Below are 17,584 nucleotides of genomic sequence, written 5' to 3' on the forward strand. Positions count from 1 at the left end.
GCTCTGTGCGCCGGCGCAGGTTTCTGCAGCAGAGAGGGAAGCCCTGCGGCGGCGTCCGGGGTCTCTAGTAGGGCCCACGGTGTGGTTCTCGTAGAGTTCGGCCTCCGCTGGCAGCGGGCATTCCTCCGCTCCCCGTGTCCCCGGCCGCCGCCTTAGCGCGCCCCGATCTGGCCCTCTGCCCCGCGAAGATGGCTGCCGTACGCCGGGCCCGCAGTTACTGCCGCTGCCTGGTGCGCTTCTCCGACCGAGAACTCTGCTAAGCCCCGCTGCAGCAGACAGGAGTAGACACCCGGACACCCAGCACACCTCCTTGGGGGGGGCGGTGCAGAGGGGGCGCGGAGAGCCCCTCGACTGCGGCCGTCCGGCCCGCCAGCATGGTAACCTAACGAGGGGTCAGGGGGATTATGCGAGGCAGGGTGCACTGTGCAAGAGGGGCCAGGCCTGAGGGGATCCCTGAGGGAGCTGGGAGGAGGGGGAGTTGCACGGCTGCTACCCATTATGGGACCACGGGCCTGGGAGGGATTGGTGCAGGTGCCTGCTCTGACCACTCCCTGGGGTTTCTTTTTGTGAACCCCCCAGCTGAGACTTGATGTGAAGAGAGTGGGTTTGCAGGACGGCCGAGAAAAATGTCTATTCTCGGCTGGCTAAGGGCGTTGAACCAGTCCCACCCCTCTCTAGGGAGTTTATCAAAAGCAGCGAACATAGCTAGAGGTGAGCGGTCGCAGCATCTGAAATCGGGAGGGTGCCTTGGCAAGCGGAGACACTTGTTGATTGCTTCCCCTCTGGGAAGCAGTTTGGGCCCCTTGAGGAGCCCATGGGTTTAGGACGCACCTGCCCCGTGGAGCGTCAGTGCCCTGGGTAGGATGTTGGTTGGCATAGAGTCCTGGCGGTGTGGGATTAGGATTATGTCTCACCTCAAAGCAGTGAGGGCCAGAGAAGCGTCAGTGCGGTCCAAATGTAGAGACTGAGCTAAACTCCAGAAATTGAGCTAAGCTCCAGAAATTGACAGCGCAAATTCCATAGGACTATTGCATACTGGAATACTTAGTCTGCTTTATGGAGCCTTTCTTTGGCTTCATAGTCCATCTAAGAAACTAATCTCTGGCTAGGGTTGCATTAATCAAAGGTGACAATAATTTGCTTATAGTAGACACTCATATATGTATTGAGTAAACGAATTGCTGAATGAATTTATTAAATTATTCTGGATAATAGGAAAAGCAGTAATTGAATATGCCTTTAAAGTTGTAGAAGCAGTTTTCTGATCAGGATTAAGCACTTAAATCTTTATATTTCATTGATCCATTGTGTAAAACAGGAGTAAAATGAAGACATGAGCTATTCAAGTAAAAGGTGATGTTTAGGACAAACTCAATTAGGAAAAATAAAGTGAGTGACAGCTAAGAACTAGTTATTTCAAGTTGTATTTGAATTGAAAAATGTCATAAAACTCCAAATTTGATAGTTTCTTTTTATCATGCTGTCAAAATATCCAGTACTATTTCTTTACAAATGAGACAGCTGAGGCCTGGATGGACATTTACTATGAATCAAGCAATGTATTTGGTCTTCTAAGGTTATAGAGATGGCTGAAATGTGATCTTTGTTCCCAGTGCACTAACTCTAGCAGAGAGACAAAAATAATCTCAATACAACTCCTAAGTGCTGTTATACAAGTACAAATATAATGGGAAAATGAAAGAGGCAATTAAAAAGATCAAAACATGCGTCCTACTGGGATTGATTCCTGAACTAAATCTTGAAGGATCAATAGAAGTAGGCAACTGAGGAAGGAGTCTTACCAAATGGAGAAAGCAAGTAGCATATGTAACAATATGGAACTGAAGAGAGAAGGGGAAGTTCTTATAATGAAATTGGTTTAGTATGACCACTAGGCAAGAGGTAGAAGACTGTTACTAAGAATACTATCGAGCAGCAGTCCCCAACCTTTTTGGCACCAGAGACCAGTGCTCCTGTGAGAATCTAATGCCTGATGATGTGAATTAAAGCTGAAGCTGCGATGCTAGTGCTGCAAATACAGATGAAGGAAACTTCACTCCCTTGCCTTGCGGGCCACTCACCTCCTGTTGTGCAGCCTGGTCTGCTACCAGTCTGTGGTCCCAGGGCTGGGGACTCCTGCCCTTAGAGAACTCAGATCCCCTCATATTAGCTGTACTTAGAGTTTACAATAATAAAACAGACTCTAATTTGAGAAGAGAAGTGCACTTCTCAATGGGATCTATAAATTCAAAGTCCTTTATTATGTATTTTCTTATTTAGTGAAGGTCTTAGTAGGGAAAGCTCCCAGCTCAAAGACTCAAAAAAAGAAATATTTGACATCATGTCATTGCTTACGTTTTCCAGTTTTATGGAAATTCATCAGTGTTAGCTTCTCTCATTTCTCTCTTTGCTGATTTAGCTTTTATAGTGTCAAGCACTTTACTATATGTTAACTAGTTCAAGTCTTACAGGCACCTCTGGCTTTAAGTCTGGTTGCCAGAGATAAGATAGGAGGAGGTGAGGATTACATAGTGCAAGTGTATCTAGCTGCTGTATTCAAATGTATATGTTAATACATTTTTCCCCCCTGGAAATAGATTACAACTAAAATTGGCAATTGTGAAACTTAAAATCTTTGGAACAAGTAAAATTAAATCGATTTTATTATTTTTATTTCTAACCTTCAAGGGCATTTCCCTGATCGCCACATTTCTTTACAGGACTGAACACGTTAAGTGTTGAGCAAGTCCCATTTGCTAATAAGTCTAGCCTGTTAGCTAACAGACTGAATCTAGGCAACATTTCATCTTCACTGGAAGGTAGGGTTCAGTTTAATTTAGCAAACATTTATAGAGAACAAAAGGATAAAATGAAAAGAAACTGACCTGAGACCTCTGTTAAGCTCCAAGCATGCCTAGTAATTCCAGGCCAGTTTTGTTCCACTTTAAGTTAATCCAATATATAAAAATCTGGATTTATAAAACAAATAAAATAGGGCTTTTTTACAAAACGATTCACTACTACATGTCTTTGATTTATGAGCTTTCCTAGTACATTTAAAATATTGATGGACAAACGTCATAGTCACATATTAATAATGTGCCAGTGTATAAAAGGAAGGACATCATATGTGGATTATATATGGCCTTTTAAGTGATCTTCAAAATAAAAATTATTTGCTGAACTCTGTACCACAACTTCATGTTATTTTCTGAAGCAAAGTTGTTCTTTTCAAGCATTTACCAAAACGCTAGAGCCAAGTGAAGTTGTTTATCTTACAATATTAAAAAATTAAAGTATCAGATTTTTCTGATTAAAATCATTAAATTTACCATGAAGAATATATCTAAAGAGAAGCAACTATATAATTCATTGAGCAAGTAGCCACTTTGGAGATTTAGATTTCAAAAAGAAACTGGTGTTTACATAATTCCTGATCATTATTTTGGGTTTTTCTCCTCAGGCAGAAGCTGAGGAAGATTGTCATTCTGATACTGTCAGAGCCGGAGATGATGAAAATGAAAGCCCAACTGAAACAGATCTGCAGGCATGTTTCTTCATTGTATATTTAATTCTTATTCCATTGCTTTCCATACATAAGCAGAAATTGGTCATAATTGTGAAGATTTATACATTCTTATTTGCATTGAATTTAACTATTTTCATACCAGATTGCAGGATATTTAAGTTATAACTATGTTATGAACCTCTTTTTCTGTGAAAAGATACATCAATAATTGCTGGTATATGTTGTTCCATATTTGAGTTTAAAGTGTTCAAACCCAGGCTTAAGCATGACTCAAAACCCATCACCTTAAGGAAAAAGATTGACAGATTTGACCTAAAAGTCTAAAACTTATATATAGCAAAAAAAAAAAATCATAAATCAAGAGAATTAATCAGCTGTGAAAGCTACTTGCCACACATATGTTCACAAGATCGATAGTCTCAGTGTGTATAGGACATCCTTATAAATTACCAAGAGGAACCCAAGGTAGAAAAATATGAATGGAAAACTAATGGAAAAAAACAATATAAATGGTTATTAAACATTTGAAGGGGTAATTCGCCTTATTAATAATTTAAAAAATAAAAATTAAATCTACAATGAGATTTTTTTAAAAAGGTCAGAATAGTAAATAATGCCCATTGCCATCTGGGTTATGAGAGCACTTATGCAGTGTACGTGCAAAGTATAAATTGCTATAACTTTTTTGGAGGTTAGAATAGTAATATGGATCAAAACGAGAAACATTCCCTTTGATCTACTTTCAGGTAATTAATCCTATGGAAATAATGGGGAAAGAGAGTAAATATACATGTACAAAAATGTTTATCGTAACATTGTTTATATGGAAAAATGGAATACAACCTAAGTGTCCATTACTCGTGTTAAGTAATGATGCATTCATACAATGAAATACACTGCAGCCATTTAAAAGGATAGGGTAAATCTTTGTGCATTGACATAGAAAAATATTCATTGTAATTAGTTAAATGCATTTTACTGAATTTATAAGCTTTATAATATTTATTTTGAATGTGTCATCTAGTGTACATTAAGAGTACTGCTAAAGATTCTTTAGGTTGGAGGTATGTGTGTTAGATGTAGAAAGGTGGGAACCAAAACCAAAGCAGTGTACAGAATGTAGAGAAAAATTATTTTTAAAACATTTTATATATACATTTTTAAAAAAAGCCAGGACTGATATACACAGTCCTTTTGGCAATGGCCTTCTGTGAGAGGAAGGACATTTTGGGTTGTGTTTTCTGAAAGTAGACTTGGAGGTAGTGAGTACTATGTAGGAGGTTTTTTAAGCAGTGCTCTTGGGATCAACACCACAGTCAAAATATAAAACTTTTGTCATCCCAAGAGGAAGGAAGGGCGAGAGAGAACCAGCAATTGAGGGTAGTTGAGCTGCTGTGCAATCTTAGTAGACCGTATTAGTTACTCCTGTGTAAGTTCTGAGGATGGAATAACCTTTCAGAGCCTGGCTTTTTCTGTTACTCATCACTTTCATCGTTCAGTCATTGGGTAAGGATCACTTGGGAAGGGAGCATCGTCTTGCTGAGGCAGTACCAGAAAGGGCTGACAGCTGAGGGCTGTTTTTGGTGGCACTTTCAGCAGTGGGGGTAATAAGTGCTTTATGCCTGAAGTGGGGTAGCGCAGCAGAGTCCACCACACAGGGGACTTCACTTTTCCTATATTTAAAATTTTTAAATGATATGTATTAGAAAAAATGTCTTTTTAAAAAAGAGAATGGCTATTAAAAGAAATACTTTGGGCTCATGTACAGAATTTTTAGCAGCACTCATAACATCTACCAGATGATGTATTCCAAATAAATAAAGCATCTAAGTTCAGTCCCTAAGTGATAGCTTATATTTTTTTAATTAAAATTTGGTGTTCCCATACCATTAGATTTTTCCTTTGTAGACAGTCTTAGGCAAATTTTGATGGTTTCTTTAAAGTTTTAAACAGAATTATTTTAGGAGATAATAGGTGTTTAATGGTATTAACTTAGTAATTTAAAAGACAGTTTTTCTGATCTTAGAATAAGTAGATATGTATGGAATTTAATGTTGGACCTATTGATAAATTATTCCAGAGTTGAGCGACTCTTCCTTGATGAGTCCTAAAATACTTTTCTCTCCTTAGGCGCAACTTCAGATGTTTAGAGCTCAGTGGATGTTTGAACTTGCCCCAGGTGTAGGCTCTAGTAATTCAGAGACTCGATCTTGCAGAGCAGCAAGAGGCTCTTTCCTGAAAGCAGCAGATACCAAAGGAAAGCAAGAACTGGCAAAAGAAGAAAAGTTAAGTGTTATGGACATTGTGCATAAAAAAATTTTGGCAGTATATGAGTTTATCTGTTCCTTACTGCTTCTAGGTACTTAGGATGATATCACTACTCTTTATGGTCTTCTTTCCTACAGGTACGCTATCTTCATGGAAATGTCTTTGGTTAATTTATAGACCCCTGAGATTCACTTGGTCTTGAAAAGATTAACACCTCTGAATTTATCACTGAAACCCAAAAGGGGAAAAAAATTATTTATATGTCAACACCTTTTCAAGAGTGATAATGCAGTATTTTGTTATATTTTGAATTAAATTTATAATGATGCATTAGTCATGTCCTTACTCTGGGAAGTTCTGAAAGTGCTCACACTGAAAAAATTTGAGTGCTATCAAATTGTTCACGCCTTTCCTAGTACTTATTCTGCTGAGGTGGGCACAGCACACCACCTTACTTTTCATTATTTTCCTATTCCATAGAGGCTGTCATCTTTACATATCCAATGATGCTGAATATCTTTTTTTTTTTTTTATCTCCTACCCTTATATCCTCTCTGAAATACCAGTTTATCTTTTCTAATTAGATTGCTTATGTTTTTACTGTTGAGTTTTGAGAGTTCTTTTTGTATTCTAAATATATGTCTTTTGTTGAACATGTGGCTTATAAATACTTTGAGTTATAGCTTGTCTTTTCATCCTCTTTGCAGGGTATTTTGCAGAGCGCATTTTTAATTTTGATGAGGTCCGATTTATCAATATGTATGGATTTGCTTTGGTGTCAGTTATAACAATGCTGCCTACTTCTAGGTCTCCAAGATTACCTTTATCTAAAAGTTTTACATTTAAGTCCATGGTCCATGTTCAAGTTAGTTTTTATGTAAAACACGAGGTTTAGGTTGAGGCTCATTATTTTACCTAGTAATGTCTAGTCGTTCTAGCACCATTAGTTTAAAAAGGCCATTTTTCTGCCATCCATACTCATTTTTGATACCAATTTTCAAAAATTGTTTTTCACTAATTATTTTTATAGGCTCGAGAACTCTTCCTAAAAGCAGTAGAAGAAGAACAAAATGGCGCTCTCTATGAAGGTAAAAACTCAGGGCCCAGGATCATATTGTCATGATATTTCTGAGTAACAACTTGTTACTGACCAAATTTTTTTTTATTAGACTATATTTTGCATAGAGCATCAATCAGTTTTCCTATATTCAAAATTGTTTTTTAAATAAATCAAAAATAAAAACTGTATCTTTATATAACCTGTCTCTTTTCCAAAAAATATTCCTGGGGAACATCATCATATTGGTAGGATGAGTAAAATAATCTTTTTCTACACTTAAATTTTAGTATTTAATTTTGCCATTTTTAAAATCTTAAGACTATTGTCACTCATTTAAAAATAGGATATGCTCCCTTTATAGGTGAAATTACTTCAGAAGAGGAGAATGTTAAGGATAAAGTGAGAAATATATATATGTTTTTAAGTTCTAATTTACATTGTATATAAAAGAATACCCTTTAACTTTGTTTTATTAGCTCAAGAGAAATGCATAAGTAAACAAAATGATGTGACTGTTTACTGTATTAGGTTTGTACTTGGGCTTTCATTTGGTGATAGTAAAGCTAATAATTGGACCATGGGAAAGATACCTGTGCCTGGATTATTTGAAAATGCCCCCAAAATAACATTTTCAGAATTATTGCATTTATTTTCAAATTTCATCTAGTGATATTTTTACTCTGAGATATTGAAGAGGTCCAATTAATATCCCAACATAGTCTTCATTAGTTTGTAAGATGCCCATACCCACTTAATGTACAGTAATTCATCCAAGAATAAAAGAACATGGCAGAATATATTGAATTGAATAGATTTCATCAAAGAGAAAAAGAACTAGTCAACCTTTACAACCCTAAGTTCTATTGGTGTATCTCTATGGAAGACATTATTAATTACTATAATTCTACACCCCCTGGCCAGGAGATTTACATAAAAACAAATAGGTTTTAGAGGTTAGTTAAATAAGTGGGAGCTATACTAAAGGAAGTTGGATTGAGAGGACAGATTCCAAAAAACCCTTCTCTTTATTCTGCCTGGTAGGAAGCATTTGATTTTCCTTATCTCTGCATCCTAGAAAAAAAAGTTTGCTTAAAAGTATTTTTGTTGGGGCTACAGCAATTGCATTGTCGAAGTTGGAAGGACAACCACATAAGATTACTTTTGACAACACATAAGGGGCTGAGGAAACAGATGGGAAGGGCTAAAAGATAAAACTAAAATGCAACATCTTAAGTTTCTATAACATGTTAGCTTTAGAAAAAAGATTATTTCTGAGTAGTAAGGTTTGGAAATAAGTGTTTACTGAACTACTTTTGCATGTAGAAAAAGAGAATAGCTGTTTGTGAAGAAAGTTACCAAACTAAACCACAATTAAGGGTAAGCAAAGGAAATGACAAAAATGTGTGGTCATAGCTAATTTAGCTTTATTTCTTCTTTTAGCCATCAAGTTTTATCGTAGGGCTATGCAACTTGTACCTGATATAGAGTTCAAGATTACTTATACCCGGTCTCCAGATGGTGATGGCGTTGGAAACAGCTAGTGCGTATATAACTTGATAGACAGTAATGCATAGTTTGTTAAAGTTAAGCGTCTTTGCGCTGTTGACTCAACATGTTAAGATGATGATACTCATTCTGTTAAGTAATATAGTCTTTAGTATAAAGACTTGTTCGTAAAGTTGCAGAAATTTTTTAATTAGGGAAATTTTAAGATTGGAATATAGAAATGTGCATTTTAAACAGGCATAACAAAAATAAAGTGATGAAAAATTTTATAAAAGCAGTGATTATTAAAAAGAGTAAATTAAAGGGCATATTTTAACTTTATGAAACCTATTTAAAGTCAAAACTATTAAAATGTAATTAGGCCAGTGTTGATAGTGGTTGAAATTGGGTGGTAGATACATGGGGTTTCATTATACTAGTCTTTTTACTTTTGTATATGTTTGAAACTATACATTTTTTTAAAAACAAAAGATTTTTTATTTATTAGGAAAATGCTGAATTATGACAAGATTTTGTTTATTATTCTCATAAGGTATGTAGATAAAATATACTTAAAACTAACATTGGTTTAAAAGCACAGGAGCAGAATATAAATACTCCTAAAAGAAACGCTGTTTCATTGCATAGAAGCCACATAACTCAGAGTCATGAAATAGTAGCATTGATGGTGTTATATGGACAGAGATCAAAGAACATATTTTTTAAGGCAATACCTTCAAAGCTATTTGCAAAACAATTATAAAATTGTTTTTGGCTTAATCCCTTTATCCCCAAAAGCCTATTTGCTGATATTAGAAAAGAAGGGAGCCTATACCCATGGGGTAATGTTAAGTTTAAAACGAGCAGTACATAGAAAAATAGTATTTTGGTAATGATATATTATCTACTATATTATTATATTACCTCTGTGATGAAATAATTAAGTAGTTATCTTTGTTGGTAGTTTATGCTTGTTCCCAATGTTTACCTGCTTATAGAATTAGCTAAGCCTTGGATAAGCCATATTAAAAATATCCCAATGAAGTAGGAATTAATTGCCTATTTGAATTTCTGGGTGAGTAATATTGTTCACCAAATTAGACTTATTGGTGTAAGATAGTTCATACTCAGAAGGAATCATTTGGGGTTTTTCTAACCTTTTTTAGATTTTGGGTACAGTCACTCGAACCCAGGTCTTAGCTAGTTTTATAAATAGACTCCAAGTGCTGTTAAGAAAGTTTGTGTTATAACATTAGAGAACCATTTCTTTTCTCTGCAATCAATCCCTTATACAAATGCAGATGCTTTGAAAGTTTTTTAAGGATGCAATCCTTTTTTTGTCTTATCAGCTCTAGTAAGCCCTAAATGTCTCTTTGCTGTTTATTTGCCTTCTGTAAAATGTTGGTAAAGTAGCTCTTGAGTCCATCTAGTCTCAACCGCACTCGCCCTTTGTTGTGTTATAATAAGCTCTCTGGTTTTCTAAATTCATCCTCATCTAAGTCTTTTTGTAAGTCTGATCATTTCTAAGGTTACTTTCAGCAAAAATGAAAACTAGATATTTTTCTAAAACTCTGTAACTACAAATTTATTTATAGTGGTAGATGATTTGTGAACCCTGCTAAGATTTTTTAAATTACACACTTTTCTCTCTAAAGTAAGGGTGATAAGCCATTCCTATTAGAAAATCCTTGGTATGTAAGTACCTCAGATGATATCTGTATGTTTGATTTTTATCCAATTAGAATGGATTATAGTCACTTAAAAGAATATATTTACATAAAATTTTAAAAATCATTTGCAAATATGTTTTTCACTAAAATGTGGAATCTGCACAATAAAACTAATTAATTAAATCTTGACACCTTTATTCCAAAAATCTGATTTTTTTCTGGGTAAGAATTCAAATTGCAAAAGCTTTTTTCTTCAAAAGATTTCGTATGGTACTCCTTAGAAAGGCAAGATAAACTTTTATTATTTCATAGGAAAAAAGCAGTAAGTTTTCTTTTAGATGACTTTTTCTAAAGTTTTGAAATACTTTGAAAAATCAGTTGCAAGCTTTATGTTTGTAGACTGGGGCACTGAGTTTATTCACCTTCCTTCTTTTTCAGCATTGAAGATAATGATGACGATAGCAAGATGGCAGATCTCTTGTCCTACTTCCAGCAGCAGCTTACGTTTCAGGAGTCTGTGCTCAAACTGTGTCAGCCTGAACTTGAGAACAGTCAGACTCACATATCAGGTGTGAATTTATGCTTGTTATAACTCCATGAGAAATACTTTAATAACCTTACATTTCAGTTTTCCAAACTTACAATGTCAGATAACTTGCCAGGTTATTGCTGTAGTTCAAAAATAGTTGGAGATCTAGTTATAATTACTGTTGTGTATACTAATAAGCTTTTCAAAGTCCGAAGTAAAGCAGTTTGTAGTGCAAACTTTTGTTTGTAGTTTAAGGATGCCATACTTTTTTTCTATGAAGATCTCAAGGTGAGTCACTGGGGCATTCCTGAGAAAATTGGAGGAATACTGGTAATATCAGGTGTTTCAGTCAGGTTGGGTAGTAGTGCTGAGATAGGCTAAATGTTTAAAAACGAATGCTTTTTCTTTTTGTATCTTAGGTGTTTAGCTAGTTATAGGACTTTTCAGAGGACCATTGAAATTTTTAAGAAAGATGAAAATAACTTTTTAGTGTTAAATGCAGTAGAACAGGGGCCCCCAACCTCTAGGCCATGGACGGGTACTGGTCCGTGGCCTGTTAGGAACCAGGCTGCACAGCAGGAGGTGAGGGCAAGGGAGGGAAGCTTCCTCTGTATTTACAGCGGCTCCCCAGCGTTGATATCACCACCTCAGCTCCACCTCAGATCATCAGGCATTAGATTCTCATAAGAGCACTGGTGTCTAGTGCCAAAAAATGTCGGAGACCATTGCAGTACACTACTTTTCTAACATACTTATTTTAATATTGGTGGTAAAATGATTTTCCGAGAGAAACAGTTGCTTTATAAAAGTAGCTTCGGATCTGTTCTGTACTGAAAAAAACAAAGATATTTGTGTCTCAATGTTAGGAACCATTATTACCTTTGGATAGTTAAAGACACTAGTGGTATATGTCAGGAGTACGGAAGGTATGATTTCTAAATTCTTAGGAATACATACAGATAATCTGCTGAGAATGTGACAATAGAATGACTTATAGGAGAGTCACTGAAAGGGTGATTTTCTTTTGCAGTGCTGCCAATGGAAGTCCTAATGTACATCTTCCGATGGGTGGTGTCTAGTGATTTGGACCTCAGGTCATTAGAGCAGTTGTCACAGGTGTGCAGAGGATTCTATATCTGTGCCAGGTACTTACTTTTTAAAAACAACTCAGGTAGTGGTAAAAAAGGGATTATGGTCTTTTGTCAATTTGTTAAAAGAACTTGATAGACGTTCTGAGTAAAAGCTTAGAATGAACAGTTTTGCTGTATGTATCTAATTTTCTCAAACTACTTAGCTTTCAAAGGCTAGAATGCACTAAGTTTCCAGGGTATAGAGTGATATGTAGAACAGATATAGTCTTCATATTATTACTTTTGTAGTCTATGTATTATTACGTATTACTTTTATAGGGTAGTTTTCATGTTTAGCTGATTTGAAAAAAGAAGTATGCTAAAAAAATACTCAAGTCATTTTAAATTTAAAAGTTATTAACTTTTAAAATTAAAGTATCCTATAATTTAAAAATCATGCTATGTGAAGAATAATCATAGTTTAGTGTGACATCATTTGAGACTGGTAGTCTTTCATAGTCATCTTATGTAAAACTATGTACTTAGTCCTTAACATCTAGAACTTTATAACTTTTGTTCTTAAAATTGAGATGCATTGTTTTTAAATAACTTAATTTCATTTGGAGTCTTCTATTTTGGGTAAAACATTTGGGTTGCTTAAAGTTTTTGTGTTTTGTGTTTTGTGTTTGTGTGTGTGTTAGTGATTCTTTGTACCATTCTATTTAACAAGTATCTATTAAGCATCTAGTGGATTGCCACCAGCCTTTTAAAATTGAGGTCTCTAGCACTGTTACTCCATTAACTTTTTAAAAAATTACACATGAAAAAACATAAAGAAGGAACTGATTAAGAAAACAAATTTTCAGGAATAAAATTTTATGTGTTATAAAATAAAAATAATTGTTAAATTGTAGATACACATTGCCACTTAAGTTTGGGATGTCTCTTTTTGCAGTCTAGTCTCAATATAAGTAGTTTTTATGTCTTTAAAGCTGAATATTTTAAGTTATGGACGGAGTTAAAAATATTTTGAACTGTATCAGAAGTATGTGAATAGTCAATACATCTTTTGCTTCGCTTTTTTCACTGATCCCATAACAAAGACTCGTTGGTGCTGCCTTCAAAATATATCTCCAGTCTGATTATTTTACTACTTCTCCAGAGTACCTTTCTGGTTCAGCCACTTTTATTATAGTTCTATATTATGGCAATAGCAGCCGTGGTTTTCCTGTTTTCATTCTAGTACCCCTGAAGCATAGTCTCCATAAGCTACCAGAGTGATTATTTATTTATTTATTTATTTATTTATTCATTTGCATTTTTTTTCCGTCTCCCCCATCACCTTCTCCTTTGGCAACTATCAGCTTGTTTTCTGTATTTGTGGGTCTGTTTATAGTTTATTTGGTTTACTCATGTTTTGTTTTGTTTTAGATTCCACATATAAGTGAAATCATATGGTATTTGCTTCACTTAGCATGATAAACTCTCTAGGTCCACCCATGTATAGTAAATCTCAAGATTGCATTCTTTTTTTATTGCCAAATAATCTTTCATTGTATTTGTATACCACATCTTCTTTATCCGTTAATCTTTTGGTGGACATCTAGGTTGCTGCCATGTCTTGGGTAGTTCTTATAATGCTACAATGAATGTAAGGGTGCATATACCTGTTTATATATGTACTGCCAAAAGAGCACTATATCTTTTTGAATTGGTGTCTTTGTTTTGTTTGGATAAATACCCAGAAGTGGAATTGCTGGATCATATGGCAGCTCAGTTTTAATTTATTGAGAACTTTCCATCCTGTTGCATAGTGGCTGCACTAATTCATAGTCCAACCAGTGCTATGAGGGTTCTCTTTTCTCCACATCCTTGCCACCCCTTGTTTATTAATTTATTGATGCTAGCCATTCTGACAGTTGTGAGGTAATATATCATTTGTGGTTTTAATTTTAATTTTCCTGATGATGTTGAGCGTGTTTTTTCATGTCTTTTGGCCATCCGTATGTTCCTTTGGGAGAAATGTTTATTCAGGTCCTCTGCCCATTTATTAACTGGACTGTTTTTTGTTTGTTTTGGGGATTAAGCTGTATGAGTTCCTTACATATTTTGGATATTAACCCATTATTGGTTGTATCATTGGTAAATATCCTCTCCCACTCAGTAGGTTGTCTTTTCATTTTGTCGATAGTTTCCTTCACTGTGCAAAAACTTTTTAGTTCGATGTAGTTCCATTTGTTTATTTTTTCTTTCGTTGTCTTTGTCTGAGGAGACATATTCAAAAAATATTGCCAAGAGTGGTATCAAAAAGTTTACTACTTGTGTTTTCTTCTAGGAGTTCTCTGGTTTCAGGCCTTACATTTAAGTCTTTAATCCATTTTGAGTTTATTTCTGTATATGGTGTAAGAAAGTGATCTAGTTTAATTTTTTGCATTTATCTGTCCAGTTTTCCCAATACCACTTCTTAAAGAGACTGTCATTTCACCATTGTATATTCTTGCCTCCTTTCTTGTAGATTAATCAACCATATAAGGGAAGATTTATTTCTGAGCTTTCTATTCTGTTCCACTGATCAGTGTGTCTATTTTTATGGCAGCACTATACGGTTTTATAGTATTATTTGAAATCAGGGAGCTTGAAACTTCCACTTTGTTCTTCTTTCTCAAGACTGCTTTGGCTGTTTGTGTTTTTTTTGTGATTTCATGTAAATTTTAGGACTATTTGTTCTAGTTCTGAGAAGAATGCTATTGGTATTTTGATAGGGAGTACACAGAATCTGGAGATCGCTTTGGGTAGTATGGTCATTTGAATGATTCTTCTAATCCATGAGCATAGTATATCTTTTCATTAATTTGTGTCCTCTTCATTTTCTTTCTTCAGTGTCTATAGTTTTCAAAGTACAGATCTTTCACCTCCTTGTTTAATTGTATTCATAAGTATTATAATCTTTTTCGATGTCATCGTAAATGGAATTTCCTGATCGTTCGTTGTTAGTGTATGGAAATGCAACAGATTTCTATATATTTGGTATCCTACTACCTTGAATTAATTTATTCTATTAATATTTTGGGGGATTCTTTGGAGTATTCTATACGTAGTATCATATCACCTGCAAATAGTGACAGTTTTACTTCCTTTCCAATTTGAATGCTTTTTATTTCTTTTTTTGTCTGATTTCTGTGGCTGTGGGATTGCCATATGTAGCCTTTATCATGCTGAGGTGAGTTCCTTCTATACCCACATTGTTGGGAGTTTTTATCATAAATGGATTTGAATTTTGTTAAATGCTTTTTCTGCTTCTATTGAGATGATCATATGGTTTTTATTCTTTATTTTATTAATGTGATGTATCACATTGATTGAGTTACTTTTGCATCCCAGGTATAAATCCCACTTGATCATGGTGTATAATCCTTTTAACATACTGTTGAATTTGGTTTGCTAGTATTTTGTTGAGAATTTTTGCATCTGTGTTCATTAAGGATATTGACCTGTAATCTTTTTTTTTTTTTTTTAAGTGTCTTTGTCTGGTTTTGGTATCAGGGTAATGCTGGCCTTATAAAATGAGTTTGGATGCATTCGTTCCCTTCCATTTTTCAGAGTAGTTTGAGAAAGATTCATATTAATTCTTCTTTGAATATTTGGTAAAATTTACCCATGAAGCCGTCTGGTCCTGGGCTTTTGTTTGTTGGAAGTTTTTTGATTACTGTTTAAATTTCATTTTTAGTAATCTGTTTAGATTTTGTATTCTTTGTTTAGTCTTGGAAGATTATATACTTCTAGAAATTTATTCATTTCTTCTAGATTGTTGAATTTGTTGGTATAGTATTCTTTAATGATTCTTTTGTATTTCCGTGATGTCGGTTGTAACATCTGTTTCATTTCTTATTATATTTATTTGGGTTCTCTTTTTTTCTTGATGAATTTGACTATGGGTTTGTCAACTTCGTTTATTTTTTTCAAAGAACCATATCTTAGTTTCATCAATCTTTCGTATTTTTAAAATTTCTATTTTGTTTATTTTCACTGTGATCTTACCTACGTCTTCCTTCTGTTTACTTTTTTTCCCCTAGTTTCCCTAGTTTAGGATTTTTCTTATTTCTTGATGTAGATGTGTATAGCTAGAGCTTCCCTCTTAAAACTGCTTTTGCTTTATCCTGTAAATTTTTAAAGAGTGTCTTTAATTTCCATTTGTTTCAAATAATTTTGATTTCCTACTTGATTTTGTTTTTGATTCATTGTTGTTTAGTAGCATGTTGTTTAGTCTCCATGTATTCGTGTTGACCTAGTTTTCTTCATATAGTTGATTTCTAGTTTCCTGCCACTGTGGGCAGAAAAGATGCTTTATATGATTTCAAGCTTCTTGAATTTATTAAGACTTGTTTCAGCCTAAATATATTCTGCCATTTTGGGATGAAATGTTTTGTTAATGTCTATTAAGTTGATAGTCAGTGGGACATTTAAGGTCATTCTTTCCTTATTAATTTTCTTAATGAATGATCTATCTATTAATGTGAATGGGGTATTAAAATTCCCTACTATATTGTATTACTTTGGATTTCTTCAGTATGTCCATTAATAATTTATTTAGGTGCACCTGTATTAGGTGTGTGGCTATTTACTGTTGTTAATAGCCTCTTCTTGGATTGACCCCTTTATAATTATGTCCTTTGCCTTTTTTTTTTTTTTACATTTTTTGTTTAAAATTTATTTTGTCTAATATCAGTATTGCTTCCCCAGCTTTGTTTTCATTTGCATGAAGTATGTTTTTCCATATCTTCACTTTCAGTTTGTATGTGTCTTTCAATTCAGAGTGAGTCTCTTGTAAGCCACATATAGATGGGTTGTGGTTTTTAATCCATTTAGCTACCCCTTGTCTTTTAGTATACTTAATCCATTTACATTTATAGTAATTATTGATAAGTATGTACTGATTGCCCTTTTCTTTAGTGTGTAGTTTGGGTTCCTTTTTTTTATTCTTTGTATATCTTTTGTTTGTAAGTTTTTGCTTTGTGGTTACCATGAGATTTATGTACATTATTCTATATCTTTTTAGTCTATTTTAAGCTGGTAGGTGTTTGAGTTTGAATATATTCTATGAGGACTACATTTTTACTCCCTGCTCCATGCTTTTGCTCCCTTTGTTCAGGGCTGAAATGGACTTGGGTGATGTGTCCAAGAACGTGCTACAGCAACCTTGTAGGTAGGCCAGAGCACTTGGATAGTACTTCCACCCATCCTATGGAAGTAGAGGGGGTATAAACAATGGCACTTAAAGGTACCTCTGAACCTGGAGAATTCCCACAGTCCCCAGAGAGCTTCTGTGGCTCCTTAGCCTTCTCTATTTAGTCTCTCTCTTGTTTGCTATACATAAAAAGGTCTTGTGTAGAATGACCTCTTTGTAGACTTTGTGTGCCTGGTAGTTTTGGGAAGCTGGTTGGAGCCGGGTAGGTGCTTACAGGTCCTGGAGTACTGGCTTATGGGGCTGGAGTGGCTCCTGGTAGGGAGGCCAGCAGGTGTGTGTGGTGATGCCTGTTATTCCTATTTGCTCCCTTTGTTCTGAGGCAGAAGGCTCCGGGCAGGGTAGCTGGGACCACTCTGTGGTGATCTTGCAGAATGACCAGAGCACCCAAATAGAGTTCCTGCCTGACCTATCGATGTGGAGGGGAACATAAACAATGGCTCTCACTTGCTACTCTGGCCTGGAAAGTCCCCACAGCTCCCCGAGGGCTCCTGTAGTTTCCTAGCCTCCTCTGTTTCATCTCTTTGTTGTTGAGCTGTTCATTCAGCCTTCAGTTGTCTCACAGGAGCAATTGTTGTCTATATTCAAGTATATTAGAGTTTGCTTATGGGAAGGGTTGAGTTCAGCATCCTCCTGTGCCACCGCCATCTTGGATCTCTCCCAGAGTGCTCTTTTAGAAGCATAAGTCATCCTCAAAACCCCGCAATGGCCTCCATCTCACTTCTACCTGT

The 17,584-nt window shown here is 35.3% G+C and overlaps 1 protein-coding gene across 1 annotated transcript in view; it reads left to right on the forward strand.

The window, feature by feature from the left end:
- Positions 1–17,584, forward strand: part of FBXO9 (F-box protein 9) — a 28,240-nt gene continuing 10,656 nt past the window's right edge. Inside the window, exons 1-7 of the mRNA XM_016153870.2 lie at positions 1–377; positions 3,464–3,547; positions 5,660–5,815; positions 6,828–6,885; positions 8,298–8,397; positions 10,451–10,581; positions 11,572–11,686. Of these exons, the coding sequence (XP_016009356.1) occupies positions 375–377; positions 3,464–3,547; positions 5,660–5,815; positions 6,828–6,885; positions 8,298–8,397; positions 10,451–10,581; positions 11,572–11,686 (647 nt within the window). The 5' untranslated portion in view covers positions 1–374. The remainder of the gene's footprint in view (positions 378–3,463; positions 3,548–5,659; positions 5,816–6,827; positions 6,886–8,297; positions 8,398–10,450; positions 10,582–11,571; positions 11,687–17,584) is intronic.

The sequence above is a fragment of the Rousettus aegyptiacus genome, unplaced genomic scaffold, assembly GCF_014176215.1.
Source record: "Rousettus aegyptiacus isolate mRouAeg1 unplaced genomic scaffold, mRouAeg1.p scaffold_m13_p_1, whole genome shotgun sequence".
Lineage (NCBI taxonomy): Eukaryota > Metazoa > Chordata > Mammalia > Chiroptera > Pteropodidae > Rousettus > Rousettus aegyptiacus.